The sequence below is a fragment of the Lottia gigantea genome (assembly GCF_000327385.1).
Source record: "Lottia gigantea unplaced genomic scaffold LOTGIsca_66, whole genome shotgun sequence".
Classification (NCBI taxonomy): Eukaryota; Metazoa; Mollusca; class Gastropoda; family Lottiidae; genus Lottia; species Lottia gigantea.
The window spans coordinates 317,253-331,273 of NW_008710245.1; the positions used below are offsets into that span (position 1 = coordinate 317,253).

General features: G+C 32.9%; 1 protein-coding gene across 1 annotated transcript in view; it reads left to right on the forward strand.

Annotated features, from left to right (window-relative positions):
- Positions 1 to 14,021, forward strand: part of LOTGIDRAFT_167389 (hypothetical protein) — a gene marked incomplete at both ends in the record, with an annotated part of 67,898 nt that overhangs the window by 19,372 nt on the left and 34,505 nt on the right. Inside the window, 24 exons of the mRNA XM_009064869.1 lie at positions 516 to 736; positions 1,096 to 1,204; positions 1,347 to 1,667; positions 2,802 to 2,978; positions 4,095 to 4,235; positions 4,361 to 4,681; positions 4,832 to 5,158; positions 5,571 to 5,882; positions 6,165 to 6,485; positions 6,601 to 7,242; positions 7,517 to 7,837; positions 8,082 to 8,243; positions 8,541 to 8,714; positions 9,081 to 9,455; positions 9,807 to 10,127; positions 10,413 to 10,582; positions 10,729 to 10,885; positions 11,153 to 11,305; positions 11,537 to 11,701; positions 11,831 to 12,157; positions 12,399 to 12,539; positions 12,812 to 12,976; positions 13,121 to 13,444; positions 13,693 to 13,839. Coding sequence (XP_009063117.1) covers positions 516 to 736; positions 1,096 to 1,204; positions 1,347 to 1,667; positions 2,802 to 2,978; positions 4,095 to 4,235; positions 4,361 to 4,681; positions 4,832 to 5,158; positions 5,571 to 5,882; positions 6,165 to 6,485; positions 6,601 to 7,242; positions 7,517 to 7,837; positions 8,082 to 8,243; positions 8,541 to 8,714; positions 9,081 to 9,455; positions 9,807 to 10,127; positions 10,413 to 10,582; positions 10,729 to 10,885; positions 11,153 to 11,305; positions 11,537 to 11,701; positions 11,831 to 12,157; positions 12,399 to 12,539; positions 12,812 to 12,976; positions 13,121 to 13,444; positions 13,693 to 13,839 — 5,994 coding nt within the window. The remainder of the gene's footprint in view (positions 1 to 515; positions 737 to 1,095; positions 1,205 to 1,346; positions 1,668 to 2,801; positions 2,979 to 4,094; positions 4,236 to 4,360; positions 4,682 to 4,831; positions 5,159 to 5,570; positions 5,883 to 6,164; positions 6,486 to 6,600; positions 7,243 to 7,516; positions 7,838 to 8,081; positions 8,244 to 8,540; positions 8,715 to 9,080; positions 9,456 to 9,806; positions 10,128 to 10,412; positions 10,583 to 10,728; positions 10,886 to 11,152; positions 11,306 to 11,536; positions 11,702 to 11,830; positions 12,158 to 12,398; positions 12,540 to 12,811; positions 12,977 to 13,120; positions 13,445 to 13,692; positions 13,840 to 14,021) is intronic.

Below are 14,021 nucleotides of genomic sequence, written 5' to 3' on the forward strand. Positions count from 1 at the left end.
ATCTTTATCTATCTTGCTGGAAATTAGAATCTTCAGTTTGGTTATTTGAAACACGATTACATAATCGGAATTTCTAAACTTTATAATAGAGAAGTTATAGAATTTTTAAACATTATAGAGAAGTTATAGAATTTTTAAACATTATAGAGAAGTTATAGAATTTTTAAACATTATAGAGAAGTTATAGAAATTTTAAACATTATAGAGAAGTTATAGAATTTTTAAACATTATAGAGAAGTTATAGAATTTTTAAACATTATAGAGAAGTTAAAGAATTTTTAAACATTATAGAGAAGTTATAGAATTTTTAAACGTTATAAAGAAGTTATAGAATTTTTAAACATTATAGAGAAGTTATAGAATTTTTAAACATTATAGAGAAGTTATAGAATCTTAAAACATTATAGAGATGTTATGGAATTTTTAAACATTATAGAGAAGTTTTATAGAGAATGTTGGAATTTCTAAACTTTATTTCAAGGATTGTCAGTTCAAATTTGTTCTTTCGTTTCAGCAAATATTCCAAGATGGCCAACTGATGCCAACAATGGAGAAGTATTTAGAGAGTATGGGAGAGAAAGGCAATATGTTAATGAAGTTAACTAAGACAGATTCTACATTAGTAGACAGACACAAAGATTATGTTGATCAGTATAATAAGTTACAGTCGTATGTTGGTAATATACATCTACAATTAAAACAACTACCTGAACGCTGGAAAGAATATCATAACAGGTATGTTGGCTAGGTTTCTGTTGTGTTTGTCTTGTTCATCTATAGTCGTGTAATGGATTTAATTTAATCTCCTGCAGCGTTTAAGTCATATTCGAAGCTGCACTAGCTCAGTCAGTTAGATGCTTGCTTGCATCTAATCCCGGGTTAACATCTTTGTTTTTTCCAGACTGTCCTGTCAAAATTTCCCTCATTGCATACTGCATAAGCCCAATAAGGTGCAGAAAAGTAAGACGTATTACTCAATTCTTTAATTTTCTAAAGTCATATTCTAAGTAAATTTTCTTGGGATTTTTTTTTTGCTTCTGGTTAAAAGATCTGAGAATTTATTCTGATCAAAGAATGTTTCCTTTTGTGTTTAGATTGTCTGAATTTAGTACATGGGTACAGGAAGTTGAAGGACTGATCACTGAAATGAAGAAACCGAATTTAAGTAGTGAAGAATATAGAGAAGCCTTGGCTAAATTCCAGGTATGAAAACATTTTTGCTCAATATGGTACCGGCATTTTTAAGAATATTTTTTGTGATCTCAACTTTACAATTTATGTTTTTGAAAGTTTTCTATGGCATCAAGTCTTTTCATGTATACATTGCAATTTTTTTTGTTTACAGAAAGCTATGAAAAATCGTGCAAAATATGCTGATGAAGCAAAATGGTTAGAAGACAATTTAAATGAATTAAATCAAGATAGTAACACAGCAGACGCACGAAAAGAGCGGGAAAAACTGCAAAATCTGATCAACAGATTTGACAAATTGAAACCAGCCATGGACCAAACAGCAGGAAAATCATCAATTTATACCAAGAGTTTTGATTATCGTGACAATTTATCCAGACAGTTTGGATGGTTAGATGATGCCCATAAACATGTCATGGAGCAACCTTGTATTGATAGTCTAGAACAAGCTAAAGAATGTCTTAATGAACATGAGGTAAGCATTTGAATTTTCAAGACCTTAACTCAGTGCATGCACAGTTGAAATTTGATTATGGCTTCTGATTTATTGTAGTTTAATCCATTTCTGCATGGATAATCATTTCTTCTTATATGAAAAGTGGCCATTTTGATTTGTTATTCATAGCGGTCAGAATCCTAACAGTTTAATTTGAAATACTGAAATTTACCTGCCCCTACCCATATACATATATCCTTCGATTTATTCTTGGGTTTTGATAAGATTGTTCCAAGAGTTCATTAATGTCCAAAATACATTTTTTGCAGAATGATTATGTAAGTATAGGTCTGGTGTGATTTTGGTGAACAGGAGTTATAGGTGTTAAATTTTGCAGTGTTTTGATTTATCAATCTTTATGTTAATTGGATACTGTATTTTAACCCTTTTCTGTTGGTGTTTAATGTGATGATTATAATTTAACCCATAACATGTTAGCTGTGCTTGATCATCAGATAACTTAAACAGTCAAGTATCAACCTTTGTCAATAAAATGCTTGGTGTTAACATTATTAAATTTTGTAGTCAAGCAATTAAATTGGTGCAAATTAGGACTCCATTAGAAAATAAACGATCTACAAATATTGTAGATAGATCAAGTATTAATGAATGTAATATAGCAATTTGTATTTGTAAAAAAAATTTAACTGCTAATGTCTATTTTCTTTGCTCAACTAATAGAACCATTATCAGTATGTTTGATTGCCATTCTGAGGCTCTTTTCTTTGCTTTCGGTTCATTTTTAACATTGTTTGGAATTTTGAATTCAATCTCCATCTTAAAAAAAAAAACAAAAAAACATATGGTCCAGAACAGTGGGTCCAGATGAGGGGATGAAAATGATATTTCTGTTTTCTGGCTTTGTGGTGGAGCTTACTATTCTGTGTTGTGTCAGTGTTGGATATTTGTCTACTTTCTATAGAAAGAAATAAAAGCAAATAATGAGTGAAAATCAGAGTAAGCAGAGTTACAAAGACCAATTGTATGTAGTTGATAGCAAACTTTGCTTCAAATTCAATGTTTTGGTTATTTTTCTTTAGATTGGTCTACTAAATTATATTCTTTAATTAATTGGTGTTCATATATATGAGAATTTTCGATATTAAATTCTAGGGTATAATGAGAAGATTAGAAGAAGAAAAAGCAAGAGTCATGGCTGACTTGGAAGCAGGCAGACGTCTTCAACAAGATAAAGATGCCCCAGATTTTGTTAGTAAAGCTGTGGCTGATCTTGATAAAAAATGGAAGGACACCAACCACTTAGCTAAAGCTAAACAAGAGAAACTCAGGGTAAGTTTCAATGGCTATGAGTGTTTTGGTGATGGGTTCTGTAACACAGTGGTTTAGAGTGTTTTACATGATATCATTTGGCTACATCTGACAAATGGGGGTCATGACTTGTTATCTAAGTCAGTCTGTTAATGATTTTTTCAAGGTCACTATTGGTCATTATTCCAGTCGCTCCAGCTGTAAAAGGGTTCAGATAATCTTGGAATGTTCAGTTTCTTTCTGACTCCATAAAAAAAAAATTACTATAGAATTAAAAGAAGCTTTTTTGAAATTTAGAGAAATATGACAAAAAAGTTTAATCTTTTCACTTGCATGTGGATTTTGATTTTTTTATACAAAATTTCTGCACTGTTGTCATTAAAAGTTGGTTATTAGTGACTTTCATCATCTGCTCCAATGAAGAACTTTATTATTATCATATTGTGACAAATTGACTCAGTTCCATGCTAGATATTGTGGACTGTATTGATTTATAGAATGATAGATTGGTGAAATGATGTCTTTAATCTTGCTCTGTCATTGTTATAAACAAGTTCTCTATGAGAATGATTGACATATTAAAGATGAGACTATTGATTTTGGATCTGATCACTCCAAAACACAATATTATAACATCAGCTATGTTATGGAATGTTGTACTAGTAGAACTATCTAATCAATGCTATATTGCGTGTGTTGAGATAAATCAAAGTTCATATTTAGTTTGAGTGAAATACAACTGTGATATAGACTTCAGGACTATTGAAGTAATTTTTCTTAAGTGATATTAAATTTTGCATATTGGTTAGAATGAATTTATGTAAATTTATGCAAATGACATTAATTAATTTTCAATACCTTAAAATTTGACTAATTTTCTTCAAAAATTGTTAATTCTGAAAAAAGTCAGAGAAAAGAGAAAAATTCACTTGTTATCTTTACTATTTTCAAACTGATAAAACTTTTAATGAACATGTAAGATAAGATCATAGATAAGAAAATATTTAAAGTAACATTTTCTCGAAAATATAAAGGACTACTGGTGATTCTGTATAATATACAGCATTTGTATGTGGACTGGAAGTTTGATACTAGCTGTACTTGCCACAATTGAGCTAGAAATTTTTATTTTAACAGGCTCAAGTAGAGAACTGGGAATCGTACGAAGGTAACCGTGGATTATTGATGAAATATTTAAAAGATGCGGAGGCTGAGTTGGAGAAACCACCAGCATCACCAGGTCAAGATCAAGCTGAAAAAGATTTCCATAATAAAAAGGTGAGTTTTGAGCCAATTTGGCCTTTTAATCTAAAAAGATATTGGGCTTCTTTTTCATCTAATATAACAAATACGTTTAACAATTATACTCAGTTATAATATAGCTTTATATTTTCATCTTGCAGGAGCTACAGAAATCATTAAACAAACTGAAAGGTAGTCTGAGTGAAATGCAGAAACTGAACTCTTTATTGTGTGAAGGAGCAAGCAGAGAGAGACAGGGACCATTGAAAGCTGAAGTTTCTGATATTGATGTTAAATTAGACAACATAGCGAAACGACTCAATGCTAAATTAGCTGATCTAGAAACAACCATCTCAAAATGGGCCGAATATTACAAACGTCTAAATCATTTCTGTGATTGGTTGAATGAACGTGAGTCTAATCTAAATGAAGTTTATGAAAATAAAGGTGACTCTCCTGAACAGAAGTTAGAAAAAGCTGAGGTTAGTTGTATTTCATATTTTCATAAACCTTTCTTAAGCTAATGCTTTTCTTCATAAATTTAACTATGTTTTCTTGTCATTACGAAAATGTCTTGATGTGTTTATGTTATTTGGATGTCTCTTAGTCTTTTTCTTCATTCATTTTTCTAGGAAATATCAACAGAGGTTTACGAAAACCACATTAGCCTGGAAACATTAGAAAAAGATGCTAGAGGCTTGACACAAAACTTCCGCTCCAGAGAAACCAGTGCCTTAAAAACTAAACTAACCAGTGTCAGACGACAATGGGAAAGTTTATGTTCCAGAGCTAAAGATAGGAGTACCACATTGTCTGGAAATGTTGCTCACTGGCAGAAATACCAGAATCTACAATCACAACTGACTCCATGGATTGTAAAAGGAGAGAAATATTGTGCCACAGAATTACCAAAATGTACCAGTTTAGCTGAAGCTCAAGAACTATACAATCTTCATCAGGTACAGCTGTTTTCTAATTGCCTGCAGTGCTATTTGTTTGACAGTGTTGATACTGAAAAAATACAAAATCCCACATAGCTTTATGTAGTAGATAACCAATATATATAGTATGATTCTGTTAACAAATGTCCTTATAACTTTTATATATATATAAGTCATCATGCGAGGGATCTAGGGTTCTGGGAGACAAAATAATGGTGTACATTATATACATGTATATACATTGTATATGGTAAATGTACATATTTTCATTAGGATATAAGCATTTCTCTTTTTGAGTGCATTTGCCAATTTAGTCAGTATTAAAATAAAAAAAACTGATTCAAAAACTCTATTTCTTTGTTTCAAAAATCTGTTGACTTACTAAATTTGAGGGAAAATTAAACGAAATTGTGGAAATTTGGTATTTCAGAGCTTCCTTCAAGAATGTGAAAATAATCTACCAATATTTGACAAGATGAGCACAGAAGCAGGGTATTTATTAGAGCAGCCTAATGTAGCTAGAGAATTAGATGGTATACAGAAACGATGGGGCAATATACTCAATACGTCTGATGATCGAACTCATAAACTGGACAAAATGTACGGAGCCTGGACAGCTTATGAAAACGAAGTTGCAGATTTCCGTGAAATACTCCAGAAATTCCAGAATAGATTAGCTGTAGAACCCAATATGTCTTCTTCTGATGTTCATGTATTAGAACACGAGTTGGCGCTAGCTAAGGTAAGTGTCATTTTCACAATTTGTATTCCTGTGTAAGTTACTGCAGGGATGTTGATTTATTTATACATCTCAGTCTTTTCTGATGGAAATAAGGAAGAGTCAGACGGGAATAAATGATGTTTGTAGAATATCTGGATATGAGATATGGTAAATAAAGATCTTTGAAATTGAAGCACATTTGAGCGTAGAATTGAGCTATATTTATTCTGATTTTCCCACAAAAACATTCAGGTTTCTAAAAACAAGGCAAGCTATTAGTTAAAAACACTTCACTAATTTCAGTCGCTGCAAGAAGAAATCCGAGGACACCAACCCAGACTAAACACATTACAACGATTATTTGAACAAGTCCAACCTCATGCTAACACAGAAGGTTTCCAACATCTTAAAGCTCAACAGGAAGAGATCAAATCTATTTGGGGAGACGTTAATGCTGACGCCTTAGAGAGAGTGAAGATGTTAAATAGTGCCTTGAGTCACAGACGGGATCTATTCAGTCAAGCAGATTCATTAGAAGCTTGGATGAAAAAGATGCAGAGAAAGATTGCTGCTGGTGGTGACATCTATTCTGATGAAATTCCAGAAACTTCTGCCAAGTTGAGGGTAAGTGAGCCAAGAAAGATATTATTTTTTATAAACAGATTGATTGCACTTGATTTTGGCCGAAGTTGTTTTCCAAATAAATTGTAAGATAATACCTTGGAACTATTTCTTTCAGGAAATTCGAAGTGAGTTCTCCCAACAAGATCCAACTCTTCAAATGATTCAACAGGAATTTAGAGACATGATGCAGAACTGTAGTGAGGAGGAGGCGGCCATTTTGAGTGAAAGATTAGACCGTCTGCTAAATAATTATTCAGATATGGAGGACACTATACAGAAACGTGAACAACTATGTGAAAACTGGATAAACTTCAATGATAAGCAAAAAGAAGCCCAGGCACGATTAAAAGCTCTTCAAGCTCGTTTAGCTTCACCAGATGTCAAAGAAGATGAAGTGATTCAGATAAAACGTGAAATTGAAATGATCAAAAATGGACTGCAGAACTGGAATCAGCAATCAGAGCCCCTGGATGAACTGATGGTTAATGCCAAGATGACTATTAAGGACAGAGCTACACAAAGATCTCTCCATTTTGGATCTGAAGTTCAAGGAATTGCTAACTCCTGTGATAATGTCATGTATGAAGCAGAACGTAAAGAAGAACATTTGGGTGAGCTTCATCAACTTAGTGATGACTTCTCAGATAAGAAAAAACAACTTATTGCTAAACTTGGTGACTTGGAGAAGAAGATCAACTCAGCTAAAGTGAATAAATCTGATTTACAAGGTCTGAAGGATCTGGTCAGTGAAATTGAGGTAAGTTACGATCCTAAGCAGAAGCTTAAGACTAGTTTTTTTTCAAGTATTGGTTTTACATTATTAAATTCCTGTGGACTAACTATAAGTTGTGGGCTTCATAATCTGATTAGCAAATCAAACTTTAAAACATGATGATAATCTATTGGTATCTATTTTATGTTCAAACTAGATCCTTAATTCAGGCAGACGCTTAATAAAGCATAAGCCTTCAGTTATGTTAATGAAATCATATAGCAATGAGGTATGGTTAGCGATTTTTTCAATCTTTCAGGATGTACGAGATGAAATGTATGCCTTGAATCCCGAATATGAACAGTTTAGAGAACTTGGTCGACAAATCATGCAAGCAGATGTAGACAAATCCCCTATTGTCCAGACTCAATTAAATCAAGTCAATGAAGCTTGGGATAGAGTTCAGTCTCTCCTTGGTGATAAACATCAAACATATACTAGCTATGTGAATTTATGGATGCAGTATAATGATGCCAAGAGTGGTGTGAATCATGTTTTAGATGATATTGATCCAGTCGTACGACAAGACATTGCCTTCAATAATCCTGATGACGTCAAAAAATCACTTGATCAGCACAGGGTAAGTAGCTTTATCAAACAGTAATCTTATTTTGGACATTGTATCTATGTTGTCTTTGTTGGATATTTTGATGTAAATGTTCATAGGGATGGTGTTGCAAAAAAAAAAAACGGAGAGAAAATTAACTTTGTCCAGAACTTTTTTTTTTGTCTATTATTGTTTTTGGACAGACATCAGCTTCCTATTATTGTTTATTCTTTGGATATTTTCTTTCTTCTACATTTGAAATAATATTTTTTTTCAGAATGCTGGTTTTGAACTTCAAGCTAATCAAACACAACTAGAGCATATGAATAATAAAGGTCTACAACTGTTTGATGAATTGAAAAAATTACCCAATTTTAATGCCCAAGAATTAGTCCAAGATTTGGACACCATGAACCATGATTGGGAGACAGCTAATGGCGTAAGTATTGTCATCAAAATTGCTGTCTGCTAATAAATTTGAAAATTGATGATAGTTCTGAGTTATGAATTTGTTCCTTAATCAAACTTTGTGAAACTGTGGTGATACTTAAATGGTGATGGTTGTTATAACTGTTTGGAGATGCTGATGACTCTTTTGGTATCCTTGTTGATGATGCTGGCTGCGTAATAAGCCCTAATACTAAGACTGTACAACCTTGGTTAGCTGAGCCATTCTTCTTTCCTGTTGCAATGCCTTTTGCTTTGTCTAACTTTCAGAGTATCTGTTTTTTTGCAGATCATTGAAGATCATGAGAAGAATCTAGAAGCTCAACTGGTCTGTTGGGATCAGATCAATTCTGGACGTGAAGAAGTAGCCTCCTGGTTAAATGGTACTATGGATAAACTGGGAGACAGTATTAAAAATTTCAATGATACTGCTAGTGTAGAATCAAAACTGGCAAAATACAAGGTAAGAAAATGACTTTATATGGAATGGGAAGTAGGGATTTGCAATGGACAAGAAGGTATGGTCATGGAGGCAGTATCTTCTGATTAAGGTGAAGTCATATATTTGCCAGTCTCTGACTCTCTAACACCACTGATTGACTGTCATGTAAGATTACCCTCATTGCACACTCTTAGTATTTACATGTAGGACACCATTTCCCAATCTTCACATGAAGATGTAATATACCACTGATTGACTGTCATGTAAGATTACCCTCATTGCACACTCTTAGTATTTACATGTAGGACACCATTTCCCAATCTTCACATGAAGATGTAATACATGAAAAAGGTTTCGGTTTCTGATCTGACTTTGTTCTTTAAATAGGAAGAAGCACCATACCATAAATCAGTCCTAGAAGAAATCACCCAGAAAATAGCTGACTTGAAAGAATTAAACAAAAATAAACCATTACCTGAATTAGAGAGATCCCAACGTGAAATGACAGAGAAATTTGAAAATGCCACAATGTTGGCTAACCAGTTAGACTCCACCATGTCCACCTTCGCTGATGAACAGAAACAGTTAGAGAAAGAGATGGAAGAACAGAGTGAATTACTGAATGAAATGAGAGAATTAATGACTAAATGTGATGATTTATCTGGTAATGATGAAGATGTTGTGGCCAGATATCAAGCTCTTAAGGAAAGTATAGAATTGTACTGTGTATGGTTTGTTGATGGTGAAAAGAGGTCAAATCAAGTGTCTGGAGGAAAATTATCTTGGAAAACACTGACTGATATCAGGGACATCTTGCCATGTCATTCTCGAATGAGACTTAAGGACTACTCAACTCATTTCATGACTTTTTGCTTTGATTTTATGGACTTCTAAACTTTGTTAATGAATTGCAATTTTGAAATTTATACATTGTACATTCACTCTTGTTTGTTTTGATTACGGTTGAAATTTTTTTTTTCAATTTTTTCTTTTGAATATGTTGGATTTTTTTTAATTGGATATGCATCAAAGACCTCAGTACCATTAATAACTTATATCTTGATATGAGAATCTACAGTCAGCCGGTCTAATTTCTCTGATAATGATTTTCAGGAGGTACAAGAAAAGTTGTTAGAAAAACAGAGAAGAATAGCAGCCATACAGGACAAATCTGCTGCCTTACAAGCCAAATATCCTTCAGCTGAATCTGCTAGTTTAGTTAAAGATGCTAACACACTGAGTAGGAAACTTGAAACAATGCTAGGTCGTGCTGATAGAATAGAAGATTCTCTGAAAGGAACATTGGAACAACGTTATATTGATGCCGTGAATCAAGAGGGAAGATGGCTGAACTCGGCTAAAGAGAAAGTCATGTGGTGTGAAGATATAGGTGGTGATAGATATAGTGTAGAGTCAAAATTAGACACCATAAAGGTCAGTTAATATTTCTAATAGTGTCTTGTTTGGTCTTTTTGAAATCTATTTCATCAAAATATTAACTAAGGATTATTCTGATTCATAAGATGTTAGTTTGATACCGGGTATGATGCATTTTATGGAACTTAAAGAGATTGTGAATTAATGTGAGATAGCTTATTAATGTGTATTGGGGACCCCATTTGACTTCTATTTGGGACAATTAGCTCCTGCAAAATAATTTGTAACCAATTTCAGTTGTAACACTTAATATTTGATTAATGCTAATATTTGCGTTTGTAGGAACTTCATGGTGGTTTAGCAGAAGGACAACAAAGAAAGGCTGCTACAGAAGAGAAATTGAGATTATTGAGGTCTATTTTACCTAGAGAAAGATTACTAGAATTAGAGGGTCAGAATCAACAGATGGAACAAGAATTCCAGGGACTCATTGGACAGATTGCACAAACACAGTATGTATTGTTAAAATTTACTGAGCTCTGCTTCCTTTAAGAAGACTCACTACTTTAACACTATTGAAAATGGTATTGCATTCATTATAGCAATTCTAATGAAAATTCCAAATTGGCTGACATTTAAGCTTTGATTGTTCTTTCAGAAATAAACTAGAAACATCTATTGACCAATGGTCAGAATATGATGGTCGATATGAAAAACTAGCTCAATGGTTAAAAGACATGGAGGCTAGATCACGTAATGAATCTGGATTAAAACCAGATACCCCCAGTAAAAAGGATCAACTTGAAGCTTATAAGGTATGTTCTAATGAAAAGATCTTTTGGATAACATAATGGTGTTTTCAGCTAGTTATTATTGCTTCAACCATTTTAATATGCTGTTGAATGTCTTTGATTCCATTAATTTTAGAATTGTTTTTGTTTCAGATTAACAATATATGTAGTAAAATGAAGTTCTTACAGACATAAGCTCTTTTGAAATTGAAACCAAAAAAAGCTACTTATTATGAGATTCCTCAAACATTCCTTTACCCATAATTTGAATCTATTTATTAACTATTTCAGGATATGTTGGATGAAGTCCAGTCACATCAGAATGATTTTGAAAATTTAAAAGATGCTGCTTATAAAATTTCTAGAACAACAGGTGATAACAGAACAGCTTCCTATGCTACCCAACTATATACCAGATATAAAAATCTAGCTGATAATATTAAGGTATATGATTTTATGAGTTTCTATCCTTTCCTTTCTTAACAACAAATCTCTTGATCAAACTTCTTGCCTTTGATCTCTTTAGGATTATTTGAATCCATATTCCAGTGAGTAGCTGATGCATAGGTTGCGACATGCAGTTAAGAATAGTGAATGAGGTCTTTTAGACTTCTTAATTACCATCAATTGACAATTCACTGACATTTGATGAAAATATTTTGCTCTTTTTTGTAGGAAAATGTTGATAAATGTGAACAAAATATAGACGACCATCAACAGTTCCTGGAGAATGAACAGGAATTTAAGACTTGGTTGGAATCAGCTGATGGACTACTGAATGATTGTAAGAAACAAGGTGGTGATGAGGAATCTCTTAACGCCAAGTTACAGCTTGTACAGGTATGTTTGTAATGAATTGACTTTGTGGACTCTCTGAATTTGATGATGACATGAGAAGTGGTATCTGGTTGTCAAGGATCTTTGCATAATATCTGAAATCATTAACATGTGGCATTTCTTCCATTTCAGAACATTGTTGCAAGTAAGGACCAAGGACTAGCTAGATTCAACAGAGCTTTGGAATCTGGAGAAAAGCTCTTCCCTAATACATCCAATGAAGGTAGAGATGTTGTTCGACATGAGCTACGAGGATTGAGAGAATCCTGGGATAGATTCAACGACAATTTGAATGATACTCAGCGAGAATTAGATAGCAGTCGTATGAAATGGTCAACATTTGATGAAAATTATGATCAGCTAACCCAGTGGTTAGCAGAAACAGAACATCAACTTGGACATGAACCTGATGTTAAAAACAGTTTACCTGAGAAAAAAGCACAACTGCAACATCTGAAGGTACTTTTGGTTTGAAAAATTCAATTTCAACAACATTCATCTTATATAGATTTGTATCAGTTCTCATATATTCTCATAGTTCCCTTTTACTTTTTTACACCACACTTTTGAATTTTCTTCTGATCAGATTAATTGATAAGCTTTGGTTCATATATCTATATTGACCTCTGATAAACATAAGTTATACTATAGCACATGTCTTATGGCATTCTGAATATTTAATGTTTTTCTTTAATTTTAGACAAGATGCCAAGATATCCTCTCACATAAACCAATGATAGACAGTATTAGTGATAAGGGAACAGCTTTGTCGTCTGCTCAGGTTCAGACTAAATTAAACAAACTAAATGATAAATACAATACTTTGTGTTCTTTTGCTAAGGTATGTAGGCCTACACATTTTAGAATCCTCCATATATTGACTTTTGGTATTTTTTATTATAATGGTTTACATGTAATTCTTTTTCTTCATGACTGTAGAAATTTAAGAAGTGTAATGTTTTGCTTCACCTGATTTGTTTTCCAGTTTTGTAGAAATGATTTAAATTATGGCTGGAGTCCAAAGGACAGTAAATCCTTCTGTGCAATCCTGAATGGCATTCTTCTGTAAAGGAAGAAAACTTGTTTGCTTAAGTTTAAATTTGATAATTTCAGGAGAGTGTAAAGAATCTTGAAAATGGCGTTGATGAACATGAAAAGTATCAAGATGCTACTCAGCAATGTAGAGACTGGATGTCTGTGACTAATGATAAACTTGCCGTCTGTGGTGAAGTAGGGGGAGATAAGAAATCTCTACAAAACAGATTGGATAGAGTTGAGGTAATTAATTGACAGATTCTTTTGTTTTCCAGTTACAACACTTTTTTTGTAAAGGTTACAAAATATTTTCAGTCTTGGCTGTGTCTGAATTTTTGACATTGATGACTTAAGAACTAGTGACTAAAACTGTCTTCTTATATTTAGGATTTGAAGAACAGTCTTAAAGATGGTGAGGCTAAGGTAAAGAATGCACACTACCATGGAGAGAAAGCAATGCAGACGACAGCTCCACAGGGTCAGGCTACTGTCCAACATGAACTCAACACACTTACACAAGATTGGGAGAACCTTGTTGATAGGATGGGTGAAACACAACAAGGCTTGATGCATGCTATACAAGCTGTAGACCACTATGATGGTTCATGTGATAACCTCAATAAATGGCTACGTGAAGTGGAAGGTGAAATAAAATCTGTTGAATATAAATCTACTCTCAATGACAAGGAAAATCAACTGCAAAAACTTAAGGTATAGTTTCATTCATATCATTCTGTTGAAATTTTCATTAACATCTGAATGCCAAGTGTTTAAATGAGAAGCTATCTTTGTGTCAGAAAATTCTCAAATTTTTCTGAAAATATTAATCTTCTATAAAGATCTAAGAATGTCTCCAACTCTATGTCCAACAATGTCCATTAACAAACATCTCTTCAAATCATTCATATAAGTAGTAAGAAGGCATATAATTTGATAAGAATTTTCTGTTATAATTGAAGAATTTATTACGAGATGTAAATGAGAAACAGAATCAGTTTGATGAAGTACAGACAATGGCTGCCACTATACCTAGTAGTGATGGTAGATTAGTCAACTATAGTACACAGTTAGTCACTAGATATGATACAGCTAAATCTACATTAAAGGTATGTAGTTGTTAAAAATTCACAGATATGTACAAATGAAGAAATGTTTTATTAATAATTCTTGTGGCATACTTCTCTTTTAACTAAAGGTTGGCTTTTTGACAAGTTAATTCTTATGTTTCCGTTTTGTTGCAGAAAAATTTTACTTGCAAAACAACAATTTTAATATAGATTTTGGTCCA